At 37.7% G+C, this 20672-nt stretch overlaps 1 protein-coding gene across 13 annotated transcripts in view; it reads left to right on the top strand.

Annotated features, from left to right (window-relative positions):
- Positions 1-20672, top strand: part of LOC149194068 (protein BOLA2-like) — a 297602-nt gene that overhangs the window by 259208 nt on the left and 17722 nt on the right. For 2 of the 13 annotated variants that reach the window (XR_016254500.1, XR_016254495.1), the window contains exons 1-4: positions 7227-7864; positions 8526-8623; positions 8854-9269; positions 15378-15477. The exons of 3 other annotated variants lie outside the window; for them this stretch is intronic. Coding sequence is in view for 2 of the 10 variants with exons in the window: in XM_089405001.1 (XP_089261127.1) it covers positions 8540-8623 (84 nt within the window). In the remaining 8 variants the exon portion in view is untranslated. Of the gene's footprint in view, positions 1-7226; positions 7865-8525; positions 8624-8853; positions 9270-15377; positions 15478-20672 lie in introns of those variants that run through there. 8 more of the 13 variants (XR_016254501.1, XR_016254498.1, XM_089405001.1 and 5 more) reach the window with 5 other exon arrangements.

The following is a 20672-nucleotide window of genomic DNA, read 5'->3' as shown; positions in this document are numbered from 1 at the left end:
ACTTATCATTAAAAAACAAAGCACATTGATGTTCAGTATCACTTTGTGAAGGATATGGTTGAAGACAAAAAGATGTTGCTGGTAAAAGTGGACATTTTGAAGAATGTTGCAGATGCATTGGAAAAGTTTGTGAGCACTGAGATTTTTTCTTGGTGTAGAGAAATAATGGGCATTCTAACCCTTGACCAATGACTGTGTGCTCTTGTGCCTCTCTGTGTGCAAAGAAAATAACAAGTGGGAGAATGTTGTGTATGTGTTATATTCTTTGCATGACTAGGAGTAGGTGCTATTATGTTGCTTTGTCGCTCCCCTTGCGAGGGGCATAGGGTTTAGGGAAACACCCTGATTTTTTTCTTTTTTTTCGGGTGGACCCAAAGATGGGGGCAAACCCACCCATGGTTGTGCACATGGTTTTACGCATGATGGTTTTGCCCTTGGTATTTTGTAGATCCGGTCAAGGGAACTACAATTATGTTATAATCTGGGGTTAATGGATTGAGGATTTATGAATGCCTCAACATGTATATAATGTATTGTAACATTGAAAGGAATATAATGAAAAATCAATATATTTTTCCCGGTTTTGGGTTCAAGAAGAAAATTCTTTGTGTATATTTTTTGTTCTCACCATTGTATATTTTTTGTTTTTTAAGAATTTGTTTGTAGGTAATTTCTGTACAGGGTTAAAACCTTCAAAACATACATTGGCAAGCCTTGTTGAGGCCTAAAACACCCCAAAGTACACTTACTTGGGGAGCTACTTTCCAATTTTTATTTAATTCTCTCGAATTGTGTTTTGTTTTATCTGGATTTATTCGCTTAATTTTTAATTAATGATCACCTCTTCATGATCAAATTTAGTCTTAATCAAATGCATTATTTCATCATTTTCCTTTGTATTTTTTTTTAATGATAATTTACCCCCATTGCATTATCTAATTGATTTTCTTTGTAGATTTGTTGTATCGTATTCATCACATTGCATTTATCTTAGATTTTTCTTTTGTACCACTTAGATTTCACTAGCTCTAACCCATGATAAGACATATTTTATAGCCTTGTTTAGGGTACAAAAGTTTTTCCATCATAGTTTGGATTAGGACTAAGGTATGGGTATAATAGACAAATAGTTTATGGGTATAATAGACAATTTTTCAAGGTGTTAGGCCTGAAGTGTAGTAGAGGCCAATGGGTTCTTTTCCCAAATTAAATTCTTTCATTTTTTTATGATTCCTACTAGAAACATCTTGAGATACTATATTATAGAGATGTCAAGGTTATTATAATTCAATTTGGATTGAGCATAATCTTGAACAAGACTTGGGCTACCATTAAAATTGCTTTTGTACAATTTTAAGTCCTAGCCAAGTTGATATTTTGATTTCTAGAAAAGGTTTCTTATAATTTATTTGGGACTAGGTACCAAATGCAATTGATAGTGCTCAACTATAAAGTGTGTAGGTATGAGAACATGCAATTATGATTTCTAATCAAATCAAGTTTACTGAAATTCATCATTTATGAAAGTTACATTAATGACTTTATATAGGGTTGTGTAACCATTCATTGAAAACTTCATGCCTTTTGTGCAATGGAAAATCCTACTTGTCAATAATATGGTTTAGACAATTTATGGCTTCATAAAGCTTTGGAACCAAGTTTTTTTTTTAAGAAAGAAAAAAACAACTTTCTATTAGATAAAAATATGTTTATATGATCATGCATATAGCATATGTGCCACGGTAATCCCCATATTACGAATGATTGATATCGAAAATAGGGTACATTTTGCATCACTCACAAAATATACATTAGCAGTCCCTAGTCCAAAAGACTGAAAATAAGTGATAAACCGGGCACACAGGCCCTCATAAAATCCCGTGGGGGACATCAAAATAAGCCCATAATAGGAATACAACCAATTAAAGTTGGTCAACAAATCCCCAACCGATAGGGGAAAAGGCACTAGGCTCACAGAAAAAAACCCACATGGGGCACAGAAAAACCAAAAGCAGGGAAGAAACCCATGACTGGGCAACATAAAGCAAGGACAGAAGGGCCACAGTGACCAAAGACTAACTCACAAACCAACAAGCACGATCGCAATTGGAAAAACTTGAGGCCACAACAAACAAGGAACTAACGGCAACGAATCTTAAGCTAACGAAATCTCGTACATTCGTAGTAGCATTTAACAATGAATAGTGAAGCCCCTAAACTAGAAATCTCGGTGCCACAGCAAGGCCTATGCACCTCCATCCATAGCCACACCAGATAGGAGAAGTTTCGAACAAACGATGGAAACAAGGAAACATCAAGTCGACTCACTCTAGGATTTGAGCCACAAGTCCACCAAACCCTTGGACGTGAAAGCTAGCCATGACCGGTAAAACTAGAAACTCAAAGTGAGGAAAAACTCATAAAGACAACCATCGCTCCTTCGAGGCCACCAATCCCAAACAAAAAGCGATAATCGAATCCATACTTGCACTTGTCTCCTCCGAGAGGCCCAGTATTCTAAACTGTGACAACGATGATCTTCGAAAAACAACATTTAAAGGGAACCCTAGTGCAGAGCTTCACCTTCATTTCCCAAAACCAGAAAGCCCAATGTCGTAACATGGCCAATGCACCTTCGTCCATAACCACACTAGACAGGAGAAGCTTCGAACAAATGATGACAACAAAGAATCACAAAGTCGGCTCGCTCCAGGATTTGAGCCGCAAAACCTGACAGTTCCACCAAACCCGAGGACACGAAAACCATCCATGGATGATAAACCCAAAATCTCTAAGTGAGGAAAAACTCATCCGGACAACCATCGTTCCTTTAAGGCCACCAGGGATTCTCCACTACCCTAAGTTGAGATTTTCACTAAAATTTGAAACCAAAACCCCTGACCATCAACGTCCATAAACAAAAATCGATAACCGATTCCATCTCCGCGCTTCCCTCCACCAAGAGGCTCTATTTTCCAAACTGTAACAACGGTGACCTCCAAAAAACAACAGTGAGAGGGAACCCTAGCGCAAATATTCACCTCCATTTTCCTCCCCACTCACATGTTTGGGATTAAAATGCGCCATTTAATTTTCTTTGAATCTTGCATGGTCCAGGTCCTGAGTTGGAACCAAGTTGCCCCATCACCCTTTGGATTTAACAAAGTATAAAATGGTTTCCATAACAAAATTTATAAAAATCTTAATGTTTTTGTGGCCTAAGTTGATTTTTTGTTTGTTTGTTTGTAAGCTTGGTAGGACTACATCTTCATCATGTCTAATATATCACCTCGACCGAAATGAGGAATTGAACCGATCACTTCACATCAAAGAGTGCCTTAACAAAGCACCCAATCACCATCTATCCAAGAATCCACTAACCTAAGTTGATTATTTGAATTTCAAAAAAATAAATATTTTTTCCATATTTCTTTATAAATATTTATTTTCCTTTACTTGAATTAATTTTTTTTATCTTTTAATTTTTTTTTAATCAAATTAAAATTGGCATTAGAGAGTCACTGGGAGTTTCCATGGTAACCATTAGAAACTTCTTTATTTTTCTCATAATAAACTTATTGGATGGTTTTATCAATGAATTTTAGAAGTGCCTCAATGGATTCCATAAAGTTATGAAACCGTTTCATCGCAATGGTTCTATAAATATATCGAATCAAAGAAAAAAATTTCATTAAAAGGTGTGAAATTCAAATCATAAAAGCTCCTAAACTTATCTAAAAGAAAGACATGTCGATTTTCTTATTATAAGATTGTGGGTTGGTTTCATTAATAAATTTTAAATGCATTAAATGTGTCCAATGATCTTAATAGAACTAAATCTATTAGAGAGTCTAAGAAACATTCTTTATTAGATATAAACTCCAGCTCAACAATGTTTAAGACTCATAAACTTATCATAAGCATTTCATATATTCATTAAAAGTTTTTAAGTTATGTTATGATGGTTTGTTTATATAGTAATTTAATGGTTTGTATTTAAAAGTTCTCTAATGGCTCTATTAGTCCTTACTTAAAGGCATACTTTTTATTCATCAATTAGGGACGTTGAGGTTTTATATCAATTCAAAATTTTGAAAAGATACCATATCAATTCAACTAATGTTATTTTACCTAGTTTGCAAATAATTTATTTAAAAAAAATGTTGGGTTTATCTTGTAAGTTTTTATGTAAGGACTCCATATGCCATTTTTATGTATAGACTCTACAAGGATCTTTTTAGGGACGCTATATGGCAAGTATGCAAGGATCTTCTTAGGGACTCCATATGGCAAGCATGCAAGGATCTTATACTTTGTGTTCCATGGTTTCTTTGCTTTTCATTTTTATTAACATCTCTCTAGCTTCCAAACCCTGCTCCAAACCCTATTTTTTTTCTCAATCATCATCTCTGGTTCAGGTGAATGAAGATGCTTTTCATTTCAATCATCATCTCTAGCTCAGATGAATGAAGTAGGGAACCTTTCATCTCAATTGTCATCTCTGGCTCAGGTGAATGAAGATGTAGGGAACCTGCATGAAGGGAGATCTTGGGGATTTGTCCTCCCTCCAAACCGGATGTAGGCATGATATTATTCAACTACACACATAATATTATTTAGCTTTTGGCTTGCATGCAGGTCACCAAGGTCACCAGCATTCTGTCCATTAATGCTCACTTCCAACAAAGCAAGTTGCCCACAAAGCAAGCTGCCACAAACTGATAACACTATGGCCATGGAATTAGTAAGAAATTTCTCATAGCTTTATGAAGATAAAATGTGTTCATTGATTTAATCAAATCTCATGTTAGCAAAATATAATGAAATTTTAAAGAGAAGGAGACTTTTCCACTCACTGAGAAGCTCTAGAAGTCTGTGGTACTCCATACAGAGATCCTCCCCCAATACCACCATACCCTCTTATTGTTTGACCAATGTTGTAACCACCAACTTGAGGAGGGCTGCCATTTAGACCCAAACCTCCACCATGCTCCCCATAACTTGCCATTCCCAAAGATGTGGGGACTTCACCTGATTCATGGAACCACTAAGGATCCCAGTCTTTGGACATCACCTGATTCATGGAACCACCAATAATCCCATATGGGTTCGAGTGTCCTGCGAGACCATATAAAGTGGAGCTTAATCACAAACGTTGATGCATGGATAATCTTGTTGGATTCGAACCTTGGTTAACATCAAGCTGTTGGATTCACAAAACCATGCCCCATATCACCAAACTACTTTTCAAGGTTCAAAGGTATTACATTGTCAGGTTAGTCAAGCCATTGATACTCAACCCATCTGATCCTGCAGAGGCATTAAGGTCGTTACATTTTGGCTTCTGCCCTTCGATGGCCAACTTACAGAACATCTGGTGGGCATCGTCAGTGTAACCATATGCAGGAAGATCTAACATGTTTTATAAAAGAATAATGAACTACAAGAGCACAAACCTTGGTGCATTAAGATTGGAAGAGCTGGACTAGGTGAAGCATCTAGTGAGCACCATTCCAGTGGAAATGCCATATATGAGAGAGCACAAGAGCCTTGAGTAGATCACACCCTTTGTAAAATACTCTTAGTGCAATCCTAGCTCTATATTTGTAGCTGGTCCTAGCTCTATAATTCTAGTCGGTGCAAAATGACAAGGTTCTAAACCCACCTATTAAATCCTTCTCTTGAGGGAGCTTTGTTCCTAATTCCTATAAAAATATGAATGTAGATTACTAAATTAGGGAATATTCCTCATACTGACCTCATATAATGTTTCTTCCATAAATAACAAGGCCTTGATGCATTAGTAACACAGAAATGTGAATGTAGATTACTAAATCAAGGAATATTTCTCATACTATAACCTCATATAATGTTTCTTCCATAAATAACGAGGCCTTGATGCATTATTATCGTGCTCAATTGACAAGACCATTATTTCCAGACCTTGGATTCTGCTATCACATGGCCTGGTATGTAGTGAGGCCCTCTCATGTCTGGTTTGTGGTATTGATGTAGATATCATTGTGTTAAACAATGTATGTGAGGTTAGCTTGCAAGAAATTACCAAGGTTAGATTGCAAGAAATTACCCAAACACTTGCACTGAATTAGAATGAAGACAACTTGATTTAAGAGTAGATAATTGAATAATCCTTTACCACAGATAGATTACTTAAAGATGCAATGAGGGCAGACAAACATGTTGCAGGGCAAGGAAACACATTGCATTCTTTCACAGTGCCATGATACCAAATGTTATGTAACCAAGTCACAAAAGAAAATAATAGATAGATAAATGGCTTGAAAAACAAGCCTCTTCGAGGGGACGACCTCCTTTTACATCATATAAATGAACAATTCTTGGACGATACAAATGACAAGACCTCCTTTATATATATAAGAGTCTAAAGGGTCACAATATAATTAAGGCCTACATAACAATAATAATTTAAGGGCACAATAATAACAATAGTGGGTTTCTATGGGACACAACAATAACAATATGTGGGTTACATGGGACACACCAATAACAATATGGGGGCTACGCTAGTATTATAGAGACCTAACATGCCCCTCTCTTTCAAAAAAAAGTTATAGGTAGTTTGAGTAAAGTGTCTTCACTCAATGCAATCTTTTCTGCCTTGTGGATTAGGAAAATACTCACGTTTGGTATATCATTAGCCTTATTAAAAAGTCGATTAAAAAGTCTGATAAAAACACTTACAGGAATAGCATCATCTTCTTCTTTGAGATTACCATTAGTCTTGTTCTTCTTTCCTAATTTCCCAAAGGTTGATTTGGTTCACATACCATTTAACAATTCCAACCCTCACCAGAGTTAAAATTGCATAATAGGTAAAAATGTATGGGTTACAACCAACTTTACGATGTCATTCCTCCTGAATTATAAGAAGTAACAATTCCAACCCTCACCAGAGTTAAAATTGCATAATAGGTAAAAATGTATGGGTTACAACCAACTTTACGATGTCATTCCTCCTGAATTATAAGAAGTGAGACACCTGGTTGCATGACTCCTTGGGTGCCTCTTTTCTATTTTTTATTTCTACATTGAATTATCATTTGTATTTGTAAGGCTACGTAAGTGATTGTTACATTAATTAAATGAATAAATAAAAGAAATAATACACTAATTTAAAATAACTAATTGCAAAACAAAACGCCATGTGCCACACACGAGCGGTATGCAGCCCCGTGTCTATTTCATCCTCTACCCAGGTATGGGCCAAGCTCGACCCACAGTTTCATGACCGGTCATCATCAACAACGGTAGCATTACCTTCATCATTAGTGTTTCTGGTATCAACCTGAGATGGGAAAATGGGCCAAGCTCGACCCACAGTTTCATGACCGGTCATCATCAACAACGGTAGCATTACCTTCATCATCAGTGTTTCTGGTATCAACCTGAGATGGGAAAAATGCAGTAGGAAGCCTCTACCGGATTCTACAAAGGCTAGTACTAGCGCCACGTCTCTGCATGGGTTACATACCGCTGACATTACCAAGTTCCGCATGGTCTACAAGTAGAAGAACAACAGAACCAATAGCCCAGTGCAATTCAATACACCGCCTAGTTCCCCTGTTTTCGGTTAACCTCTTAGGCCCTCTGCTGCTCCATTCAATCCCATGCCCACTGCACCGCAGCTCGGTGGCATTGCTCACTTCTCAGAAATCCCATTCACATGGCTGACCCGACCTAGACTTTTGTTGCCCACATCGTCACTGCCAATAGTTTATTCAAACTGAACGTTAGAGCCACAATTGGATATTGATGACAACCTCGACAAAGCAGGCTTGGCTTGGTTGTAAGGTCACCGTATGTTCTTTTCTCTGCACATAAGGTATGTTTGTTGCAGTGAATCCAATTATGTACTTAGTTCAGGTTCAACATTGTTTGCAAAAAATTGTTTATTGTCGTAGCTATGTTGTATTTTTCCCATTCCATTTGCACCTATCAAGCTCCAGTGTTATGCATGATCCCTTAAAAGGTGGATATGGTATTATTTTAGGGGCAGAAACTATTTATTCTTTGGTGTCGATGCGGAAGCTGTATGATCTTAATCTGTCCTTTGCTCCATTGTATAATATGAGTGCCGCCGTTGCTTCTTGATCACATAGCTTTCACTTTGAAACTCTTCACTTCACTTTTTTTGCGCATGTTCTACATCTCCAATGGATTCCATTATGCTCACACTAAAATGGCCCGAATTCATACCTTTTCAAATAACATAATCTAAAGGCATATGATAAAAATTATGCCATCTTTAGAGAGATTGGTTTTACTGTGTTAAACATTAGCAAAATATTGGATCGAAAGAACCTAAAAAAAAATTTATTCGCAGCTTTATATCTTTCAGAATTCTAGATATGACTTTATAAAAATCGATGTTATAAGTCAGTATATCTCAAATGTTAAAATGATAAAAAATAAGAGACAACATATTAGAATAAATGCTCTTGGTAAATTTCAAGAATCCTGAAAAAAATGTTTCTTGTCAACAGCAACAAAACTAGGGATGTTGCCACTTGCCAGCAATGTTCTGCTGGTGTCTATTGAGGGTGTAGGGGCTGGTGCTGTCAACATTGATTTTCGGCATTTGGTAAGTCTTTAAATCTCTACAATGAAAATATCAGGACTTGGAGCAGAAAAGGTATTTTAGCTTATTCAAGTCGGTTTTTCCCGTAATTTTTTTATTAAATTGATCTGTTTACAAAGGAGCGTCATAATCATGAAAATATTTTTGATGCGCCTCTCGTGAATCTCTGTTACAAACAAAGAGTTATACTTATGTATGGCTTGTGTTTGACATAGCTTTACATGGATCCGCAGGTCCATGTCACGGACACATCTTCGGTGGTCGGCTACTGCATTGAGAGAAAAAGCACGTGCGTTTGTTTTCTCCCCTTTCTTTACCCAGCCTCTTGACCCTAATTCTACTCTGGACCCTATCTTCTCTCAAGTTGAGAATGTTGTGGATGCATCTCACTACTCTCTCCTTTATTTCCTTTTAAAGTCCTGTTTAGATCCATGTAACCCAATTTATTAAAATATTTGGTCATTGAGTGATTGCTTTCTTTGGGGCTGCCCTAATTGGAATGGATCATGATTTGAGACCTCGGCGCTGCACTAGGGATCAGGCAGACTGGTCACTGCAATGGAGAAGCAGGGGGTAAAAACCTGCAATTTTCACTTGCTGTTACTACTGCTGTTCTCCCTGCTTCGGCAAGGATTTGCCAACACAGAAGGTTAGAGCTCGCGTTGCTTTCTTTCTTTGTGCCAGATAAATTAGAGTCAAGAGACTTTCTTCTTTGAAATAAAATTGTATGGTTCTGAAATTGAAAGCATTTTGTGACTTGTCTTATTAAGACACCCTGCTTTGAATTTATAGTCTTCTATGGACTCCAAACCATTTTTCTCAGCTTTGGGAAACGGTTGCGTGGCTCCATTTACGACCCCATATCTGCAATTCTGCCTGTCTAGAAAATTCTATTCTATGGGCTATTCCTTTCTGAGGCCCAGAGGAGGTTTGTCTCATCCTTGAGACATGGGAGGGAAAACACCATCTTTCATGCCCTCATTTGGAGCAGTTTACAGGCTTATCTTACACTAGGAGACACTAGGAGACCCATGAGATCACTACTTGTGCCCCAAATCCACTATGTGTGGAAATTTTGCAACTAGCTAGTTATTTTTGTTCCCTAATTATTGAATATCATTGTGAAAGTTTTTAGATTGCAAATTTGTGCATGTTACTAATTGATAACAAGTATATGCATGTTCCTAGTGGATTAGAAATTGTCTTTCTTCCATAAAGTCCATTGATCTTGGGTGGGTAAGTTGCGGGGGAGCGCCCCCCCGATCCCACTCCCAATCCGCGCTTCGGGCAGGAGAAACTCGGGAGGGGGTCGGGAGCGCGCTCCCTAAATTTTTTTTCGCTCCCTGCCTTTTTGGGAGCGTTTTGCCTTTTTTGCAATTTTTTTTTTGTAGTAATGTTCGAAATGCAATTTTTTTTGAAAGAAACAAATAATTTTTGAGTGGGGCAGCTTAATGATCAAGTCTATGTCCCTAGTATTGATATGCTATTCATGGTAATGTAAGTGACATTCTCCTTAATCTTCATTTTCATCCTTTTACTTAAATTTTTAACATTACCATGAAATGACTCAAGATGTTTGAGAGTGGTTCCGGCCTCATTGGATTTCATATGGAGAAAGTAGAATTTTAGATTTCATTCAAAATCCAACAGACTTATCAGTTTTTCAGGATTTCAGGATTGGGGATTGCAATGGTTCCATTGAATTTTGTCATGTATTAGGGTATGGAACTCGTATTTAATCAAGAGCACCAATCCGTCTATGTACCTTGATGTTAGTGACATTGGTTGTCGAACTCCTCTATCATACCCTCCTAAAAATGTACGCATCACTCAAACAAAATCTTGACTTGACATGCTATGCATTTTCTATCTTATGTTAATGCTTAGAGGGTGATATTAATGACAAAGATCCCTATACAGATACAGAGGTAATGACAAAGATACCTCTGGATATTAATGCTTAGAGGGTGATATTAATGACAAAGATCCTGATTTTCCAACAAGACTAAAAAATTAGACATTTCTCGTGGTGGCAAGAGGCCCAAGCATAAGAAATAGGTAATAGATTTACTTCTCTTCTCTAGTTTTTAGTAGTTTTTATAACTATTGACTCTTTCATATTTATTATGATATTTTTTTAAACAATATATGACAATTTAAGTTTGAAGTTGGCAATTATAACTCTTTAGTAATGAATTATGAATATGATGCTTCATGAAAGTTGACAGTTGTTTCATTTCATTTCATTTTATAACAGTTCATTTCATGTTAGATATTATTTGTTGTAATGGTTACACTTAGCTTCCAAGTACAACTTTGGTGATCAATGATGATAAATGTTATATATTGAATTTTAAAAGCTTGAAACTTTAAGATTGATGAATCATGAGACTCAATATGTTGTATGTTACTATGTTACTAACTTGTGGATGTGGTTGATGAAGATTATAACTTCTAGATGATTGTTATTATATGGTTCAATCTATGTTTTTTTATGTTTTTTATATCTAATTCATTATTCTACATTTTTTGTTGACATATATGTATCAAAATATAAAAAATATATATATTATATAAAAAATGCTCCGGGATTTGCTCCCAAACCGGGAGCTTCTGAAAATGTCGCTCCCGCTCCCCGCTTTTGCTCCCGCTCCCAAGTAACACTGTGCTAAAGAGTGGTAGCCAGGACATCACAATTTAGCCTCCTTGAAGACGAATTTTAGCCAGATTTTGAATCACATAGACTCCATAACCTAAGGGTAAGGCACTAATCCAAGCAAATTTGGTGATCACCCTTCTGTTACCTCTCTTGTTCACCTTCCAAAAATTTTCAGCCCCTTCCCTTGAGGACCAATTAGGGCTTCCTGCATATTGCATTAGAAAGGAGCTCTTGCAAAACCGCTTGGACAAGCTATTGCACTAGTGTTTCTTCTAGTGGTCCTTCAAATTTGAGGCAACTCCCATCGTTTGTTTGTGAGAAAACCCTTGCCAAAGTTGTTTTCCTGGAAATCATCTTGAACATCTTGGTGGGATGTCTTCTTAGGGGTTTTTGCACATAGTATTGGCTGGAATATATCATTTAAAACCCTTTCTCTACACTACCTTGACCTAGTGAGCTCTTGGAGGGTCTCCTCCCACGATTATTCATAAACCCTAGGTCTCGTGTGGTCCCATTCTAGGTCTCTCAAGAATAAGCGAAAGCCTATTTAAAAGCATATAATCATCATACAAAGCTTCTTGAGAGGTCCTAATCATCTTTGGTGCCTTGACCTTAGGCCTCCTTGTTATCATTGAATATCATTAACCCTAGGTCTAGGTCTCCTCATAGGCCTTTCTTGGAGAGCCTTTAGCTTCTCTTGAAGCATTGAGCCTTTATCTTGAGCCTCTCCTTTGAACGAGCCTTGGAAATAACATTATACCTTGTCATTGATCCTATCATTGATAGTGATTTCCCTCATACCGAGACTCCTCCCAGTGGTGAAAGTCCGTAAAGAGTAGGGAACATTGACAGTGGGTCTTTGTCCCATTGTTGTCATTTGGTCTAGTAGTTGCTCCTTAGGTACCCCTCCTAGGACCACTGCTAGATTGTGTGGAAACAAGACCATCATCATTTGATTCTTCTCGTTGTGTCGATTCCAATGGTACGTGGCACGCCCCACAACTCCTCACGGTTGAGGAGATATGCTTCGTCAAAGTTTATGCCCCGAATGTATGGTCAAAGTCCCCAAAATGAGATGATGTGGCAGCTCAACAATTTGCTAAATATTTGTTCAAATAATTGGGCCAAGAAGAATTATTATTGAAGGACTTAATTAAATATTTTTTGAGGTCAATCTTGGTTGCAAAAGAGGATTTTATAAAGGGCATATTAACTAATATTTTAAGGTTAAGTCTGCCCTAATGTTTGTTGGGATTTTTGGCTCCAAAGTAATTTCATTAAAATTAAAATTTGAATTTTTTCCTCCAAGTGATCAAGGAGGGAATTTCCTCCTTTTGAACAAGCTGACTCCATTAGAAGCCCCTCCTTCATCTCTATAAATAGAGGCTCAATTCCTCCACAAAGGTAGCATTCTAATGCCATCATCTGTGATTATTCTCTCTGAAATCTGCGGCCTTGAGTAGTCAAGCGTATCTGAAGAAGAAGGTCGAAAGCATGGAGAAGGTTTTGGGCTTGATTTTTTTTCTTTGATTAAAGATTCTGTCACTAGAATTTTTTGGTTATTAGTTCAGATTATCCTGAGGCCTACTCGACCCCTTTTGGAAGACATTTATGACAATTTATGAGGTGAGGTGATCTGAAGTATTTCAGCCCTTCTTGAATGCTTGTTGTAAGGAAAACCTCTACAGTTTTAGGCTACCTCAGAGGCCAAATTTCAGACCTCTCTGAGTCAACTTTCCACCACAGAGCTGCAGGTCCCGAGGCAAAAAAAATTCTACCTTTAAGTAGGAGATCATTCATATTTTTCTGCGTTCATTCACTGACTTTATGTTGATACATTTTTGGGAGCATTTTTTGGTTTGGTCGTGGCATTTTGAGGTTTTCAAAAATAAATTTTGATGGCTAGAAGGCCTGTTTTTAGGGCTTATCACACACATCTGAAGGTTGTTTAAGTGCCACTGAATTTGGATCTTTGTTCTTGACTTTCTTGGCACCACATATTGGAGGTTCATTGAGGATGAAATGTAGCAAATTTGTGGGACAATTTTACTGAAGTTGCTTATAATAAGATTAGCAGACCTAATCCGAGTTGAAGAAGTCTCCCACTGAATTACAAAGGCATGCTTTAAGGTCTAGAGTCCGAGGCATAATTTTGACAGTTGTTGCATGGGCATATCTTGAGTTTATTCATCAAATCTGCTAAGCGTGAAGGCACCATTGGAAGTTCAGTCCTAAGTATCACACTTCTGAAGCATTATAGGCTGATCAATATAAAGTAAGGCTTTATTGGGAATAAGGTTACGTGGAGGTAAAACTTAGAGCTATATTTCTCTGTTTATTTTACACTTAAGTAGCAGATTTTCATTGTTAAATTGCCGACCATTTCAAAGTGATTTCCAAATCTTTCCTTGGTCAAGTTGACTATGATATTTGGGCCACTGTAGCCTTAAGAACTGTGATCAACTTCAGGCCATTTTTGAGAGCATATAAGCCTTATCTATTTAGTCATTGAAATACAAAAGGGCTTCATCTACTGCAGTGGAAACTTTATATTAAAAGCATGGTAAACCAACAGAGCAGCATCAGTGTGTTGGATTTAGAGGCACAACATTGACAATAAGATATAACACAGGTCCACAGTGCACAACTATTAGAAGCATCTCAAGGGTTGATTCTTGACTAAATTTGAGTCTTATTTGAGTTGGTATGTTGCAGAGAGCACATTGATGCCATGTATACTAATTGCTATGTATTGCTAAGGTTTGACAAGTGCATGAGTTGTTTGCAAAGCGTGTTTATATTACTGTCGAGGCAGAGAAAGGTTTAGTATGTTGCTGATGCTTCTGGAGGGATGGCAACGAGAGGACTTATGTTGTAGTAAAGGTTATTGATTTGTTGTTGTTAATTGAGCAGAGAAATAAAGTGAATCTAGTGTTTGATAGTGTTGATGTATTGGGCAGATCTAGGGTTTGATGTATTGTTGAACCAGGGTTATGTCAGCATTTATATGGCTGAGTGTTTGATGATAGGTTGATGTAACTTGAGCAGAGATTAACTGAGTTTTTATGAAGATAGGTTTTGATATTTTGAGCAGAGGAAGTTGTTGTTGTTGTTGATGACCTTGTGGTAGTATTGCAGATCGACAAAGTCAACAAATTATTTTCGATACTATTTATTTTGATTTTGAGAACAGGTGGATCTAGTCTGAAAATTGTGAAACATGGTCCATTGTGGTAAATTGAAGGTGCCTTCAGGGCTAGTGGTGGCTTGTTGAGCAGAGCAACAAGGTGGTGCAAGGCGGAGATTGGAGTCTCCTTCAAGTTGGAGCCCGAGGACACTTTAGGGCAGCAGGGTGGTGCTAGGGCAAGTCGGAGCCTGTGTAGGGTGTTGGAGTATTCTTTCATTTGTCGCTGATAAAGCTAGGGCATTGGAGCATCCTTTTTAGTCAGAGCTGATAAAACCAGGGCGTTGGAGCATCCTTCTAGTTGGAGTTGGTAAACCAGGGCGTCGGAGCGTCCTTTTAGTTGGAGTTGGTAAACCAGGGGGTTGGAGCGTCCTTCTAGTTGGACTTGATAAATCAAGGGGTTGGAGCCTCCTTCCAGTTGTAGCTAGAGAATCTGGGAAGTTGGGGCTTCTCATTGATGTAATCTTTAAAGACCTATATTAAGAAGCGTTTGGTGATTTTTCTCCTGGAAGGGTTTCCACCTAAAAATCTCGTGTATTTTCTTGGATGTTGTACGTTATTGAATGGTTTTGCTAATTTATATTTTGATCTAATGGTAATGATAATTAATGCTCTGTGATGTTAAAATTAACTAAATTAAGTGAAAAATACTTATTCACCTCTCTCTCAGTATTTCCAACAATTTTAATGGCAGAAACTGTTTATTCTTTGGTGCCAATGCAGAAGCTGTATGGTCTTATAAAAAAGGTTGGTTTTGTGCTTGTATCTTTGTATCTATAATATTTTTTTTTGCGACTGTTCCCTTGAAGTAAAGTTTGAAAATTATTGTAGACTACAGTTTTCTTTACTTCTAAACTGTTGGTGGGTTATGCGGATTTCAGAAATATGCTTATTTTGTTTCATTTTTGGGACAGTGTCTTTGACCTCCTTATGGTGTTGTTTACTTGGCTGCTAAAAAACATTTTTTCTCTGGAGGAGGATTCGAACAATTCAGATCTATAGTAGAAGAGAATGGTATGTTTCATCACCTATCCATATCTTGAGAGCTAGGAATAAATACCTTTTTTTTTTTTAAATTAAATTTGGAAAATGCAAGATATATTACAAAAATGTTTAAAGTATAAGGATATGTTCTCAACTCCTAGCTACAAGAAAGGTAATGAGTTCAGAATGACACTTAGGGTTGAATTGAGTTGCATCCTATTGCAACACAACAGATTTGGTCTAAAGCATGAAGGATAACTCCTTAAGCAATGGAACCCTGAAACTTATCTTTACAAAATTGGAATCTTCGAAATACATTATTGTTTCTCAGCTTCTAGGGCACACTCTGACAGAGCACCCTGATATAGTGCGAGGCTCCTAAGGAATGATTTTGAACCGAAAAGTTACCATTCCACCACAGATTTATTAAACATCTCAGGTCAAAAGCAGAGGTATCACCTCTTGCAACAAACAAACATCCAACTTATGCTTGCACAAAAGATTCTAAACCACCGTTTTTTGTTAGGGAAGGTTGACCGCCTAACATTACATAACAAGAGCTTCAAATTCTTTTGCACAGGACATCAAATCCAACAAGCACCCCAAAAGTGTAATTTGACTGACATAACACCAAAAGGAGAAACAACTCGAGTTGCAACCTCCTTGTAGGATTTACCTTGTGGGATGTTGCACTCCTACTTTCTTTTATTGGGTTTGAACTGCTAGTTACATAGATCCCATCTCAATCCCATCCATTGTTTCTGTCCATTGAGCTGTGGTCTAGCAGCAACATGTAGTGGTTGCCTAATGATAACCAGATTCAAATACTGGCTGGCATGCTCCCACATTGCCTGTTGTATTGCTAACTGTGGCTCATCAGTGGTTGTGGTCTGTCTTAGTTAGAATGGCTGGTATGTTGATCAGTGGTCTTGTCCATATTTCAATGAGGGGTGCACGATGCAATTAATGTAATAGTTGCCGGCTTAATACTGGCATATCCTCATTCTTGCTAATAAAAATGCTTGAGGAGCAATTTTTTTTTTTTTTAACCTTGGGCCTTAAGCATGTTATAGCAGTTGCCCAGACATTTCAGGAGCAGACTGTTTCTGGATATAGCCTCTATCATAAAATTTGAATTAGGACAAACAAATTAAGATAGGTAATTCCTAATTTTGCTTTGTAAAGCAATCAGTTATATGCTGAAGATATTGGGCCCCTGAATATGTTATAGCAGTTACCAAGATATTTCAGGATCATAGCACTTCTAAATAGTAAATATAACTTCCCCATAATGTAACTAATGCAACTTAAGTTAGATAATTCCTAACTCCACTTTGCAAAAAGATATGTTAAGGATAACTTTCATTGAAGTCAATTAAACTCAGTGCTTGAAGTTCCTTGATGCGTACTTCAAGAAATTATTTATGTTGTACTTTTGACTTTTTAAAGTAAAAAATTAGAATTTTTATTAATAGGTCATTACCTGCATGTATATATTATTAATTATTATGAATCCAACCCCACCTCATGTTCTTCTTAAGGCCTGCTGATTTACACAATGTTTTTTGATATTAAGTGTGGCGATCACCTTGTTGGTCAAGGTTGGATACTTCTGTGGGGGCAGTGTAGGGGTTGAACTTATAAGTCATGACACTTGTAGGTCATGATATACATATCATGGACTCAAGCTCACTTCATGTTCTTTTTAAGACCTTAGAAAGGTCGGCTGGGCTGTGGTCAAGCAGTACTGAGTGATGGGAGTTTATTTCCACTGGACCAAATTCGGTTCTTAATGTGTCGGTGCTTGAACCTTGCATCCGCTTTCATCTATGTGGAAATTCCAGGGATTGGCACCACTCTAGTCAAAAAATGAGGAGTTTCTGTTTAAAAGAAAATACATGCACAGACTTGGAGATTGATTTTACAAAATCTGCGACTGGGTCTGATTTTCAATAGTTGGTCCTTACTCTAGCTCATCATGTAATAGACTTTCCTCCTATACAAGACAAGGCATAATCTCGACTGTGAAGCTAATCTATTGTTATATTTTGCAGCTTGGATGAGTGTTCTAGTCTCAAATGGTGTCTATGAGGCTAGGAACACAAGTGGATTAATTATCTCCAATACCCATAAAAAGTTTCTAAGTGAAATGTCTTAATTAGATTTAATTAACCAATTTTAATTATTTTTGTCTAACTTAGGGAAATGGGTTAATTAATCGGGATTAATTAAGACAAATTGATTTTTCTCTAATGAATTCTAGAAAGTGATTAGGAGTTAGATTGATCTTAGCCATCGATTGGAGTTAGATCGTAGCCATTGATTTGGCAACGAGAGATTATAAGAGGAGATCGTGTTAGTTTTTGTAGCATCAGAGGTGTTCTAGTCTCAAAACTTTGTGGAGAGGCTAAAACACAAGAGTTTTCCATAACCCATAAATCGTTTCTGGCAATTCCACATAGAAGTGTCTCAATTAGATTATTAGCCTATTTTTAAATATTTCCTAAGTCTAAACTTTTAGGAAAATGGGTTAATTAATCAGTTTAATTGAAAAAATGTGTGAATCATCTAGAAACTCACACGGATCGACTGGGAAATAATCTCAGTCATTGATTAAGATTTAATCTTAGCAGTTGGAGTCCCAACTGGAGATTATAAGAAGAAGTCTATGGGTAGATGGAGGAATACACTTGTGACACTTGAGATCGATTTCCTTGGGCAGTTCGATTTTTCCAAAGAGCAGCAATAGTTTCTTGAAGAGTTCGAGCCAGAGAAAGGAAGCATAGGCAGAGAGGGGCAGGGACAGTGAGTCCGGAGGAACTTTTTCCAGTTTCGGGGAGTTAGAAAGAGGAGGCCGAGATTTTCTCCAGGAGGCCATGCAGAGGCAGCCCTGAGCCTCAAGAGGGAAATTCAATCTAGCTGAAGAGGAAGACATTTTCAGTTCCAGAGGTCGGGAAAGTTTTCCAGAGGGTCGGAGAAGTGTTTTCCCAGTTAGCGGTAGGTAGGATGGCTAGATTGGGGACTGCGCTAGGGTGATGCAGGGCCTGCGGAAAGCTGGTTGGACGACTAGCTTTTCAGAGGTAGTCAAGTGCCAGGATTGCTCGGAGTGAGGGTAAATTCCCTTAGATAATTTTTGCCAGTATTCCTCTTGGATAGATTCTCCAGTTTGGCGATATTTATTGTACTTAGAATTTCTCACTGCTGCTTAATAATAAAAACCCTCAACTGCTGCACCAATTTTCCCAAGTTGGGTTTTTCCAGGGACTTTTGACTAAAAACAACCTTGTCATATTTTGTGTGCGCGTGCCAGTATTTTCTCAATTTCCAGTTTATCTTCCACAATATTTTTATTTGTGAAGATTGCAGTGTGATTTATTCATTGTTTTAAGAAACGGCCGTTTCGAAACCGAAACGGCCGGGTTGATCCGAGCCAATACCTTTTTCTATGACCCGGCCTTTGGAATGGTTCGACTGGCCGAGTCAGCGATGACTCGGCCGAGTCATTCAATGACTCGGCCAACTCGGCCGTTTCCATTATGACTCGACCGAGTCATAAAAAAACGCCCAGCATCATGTCAAACTGCGATTTAATAAAATCTTAATGGATTTTTAAATTGTTTTTTGGCTGGTTTGGACTCCAAGCAGTTATAAATTTTCATGGTAATGTTAAATTCTTAAAGTAAAAGTGACATTCTCCTTAATCTTCATTTTCATCTTTTTACTTAAATTTTTAACATTACCATGAAATGACTCAGGATGTTTGAGAGTGGTTTCGGCCTCATTGGATTTCATATGGAGAAAGTAGAATTTTAGATTTCATTCAAAATCCAGCAGACTTATCAGTTTTTCAGGGTTTCAGGATTGGAGGATTGCAATGTTTCCATTGAATTTTGTCATGTAGTAGGGTATGGATTCTGGAACTCGTATTTAATCAAGAGCACCAATCCCTCTATGTACCTTGATGTTAGTGACATTGGTTGTCGAACTCCTCTGGGATTTGCTCCCAAACCAAGAGCTTCTCAAAATGTCGCTCCTGCTCCCGTTTTCGCTCTCGCTCCCCACTTTTGCTCCTGCTCATGTTTTCGCTCTCGCTCCCCACTTTCGCTCCTGCTCCCGTTTTCGCTCTCGCTCCCCACTTTCGCTCCTGCTCCCAAGTAACACTGAGCCAGATGATGTTGGCAACTCTAGCAGTAGCCAGTAGTACTGGTCACAGAGTTTTTTTGTAGAGGCCATTTATAGCCTCCTTGGTTATGTGTTTTTGTTTTGATCTCTATATCATCATCGTGTATGTATTGGACAATGTACTGGGTGCCATTTTGATATAATGGATATATTCATGAGCCTACTTTGATCATATGTTGTCTTCTATCTATATTCTAATGCTGTGTGTTTGGAAACATGAACGAAAATCTTTAAAATTATGTGTTTTTATAAAAAATAAATATTTAATGTATTTTTTACAAGGACCGAGTCATTGAAATCGAGCCGGCCGAGTCGATACCGAGTCGGAGTCGGAGTCGGAGTCAACCCTCGGCCGAGTCAGAGTCGGAGTCGGAGTTTTAAAACATTGGATTTATTCGATATTTTTTGTAGCAAAAAAACTGTTAATTAATTTACGGCTAGAAGATTTTTTTTTTCCAGTTGCTACAATAAAAATTTCAGTAGTGAAATTTTCATAGATCGATGGGGCCTTTGGAGATCATTCGAACAACAAATTTGTAGTGATAGAAAGTGCTTAGTAATAGCCTGGGAGACACCAAAAACGGGGTTTCAGCAGGTGAAATTGAGGAGAGAATTTCTGGAGAAATTCTTCACAGTGATTCCAGTTTTCTGAGAGCAAGGAGGAGGTCGAATTATTCTGTAGGAGGAAGGACAATTTAGGCAGTGCGAGTTGCTAAAGGTTCATTTTTGTTGTTAGTTGCTGAAACAATATTCTAGAGGTAGTGCGAGTTGGTTAGTCGAGTTGCTGGAGGCAATATTACTCATGAGATTGATTTCCCGGAGGCAGTGCGAGTTTCTGGGAGGCTAGTTCGTATTTTCCAGTTTTCTAGTGTGAGTTGTTGGAGGATGTACGAATAGCCTAGGAGAGGCCGAGTTGATTTGTAAAGGGAGATTCTCGATTTCCCAGTTTAATTTGGTCAATAGCGAAGATCAATTAATTTGTCAGAGCTTTGCCAGTGAAAGGCAAGCAGTTTATGTAATCCTTGATTTGTCGAAGAAATAAT

Source organism: Pinus tabuliformis, chromosome 2_2 (genome assembly GCF_031772625.1).
Source record: "Pinus tabuliformis cultivar Carrire ecotype Pingquan chromosome 2_2, CPIR1, whole genome shotgun sequence".
In the NCBI taxonomy this organism is placed as follows: Eukaryota; Viridiplantae; Streptophyta; class Pinopsida; order Pinales; family Pinaceae; genus Pinus; species Pinus tabuliformis.
Note: the sequence above shows the minus strand (reverse complement) of the source record. Positions and strands in the feature narration are given on the sequence as shown.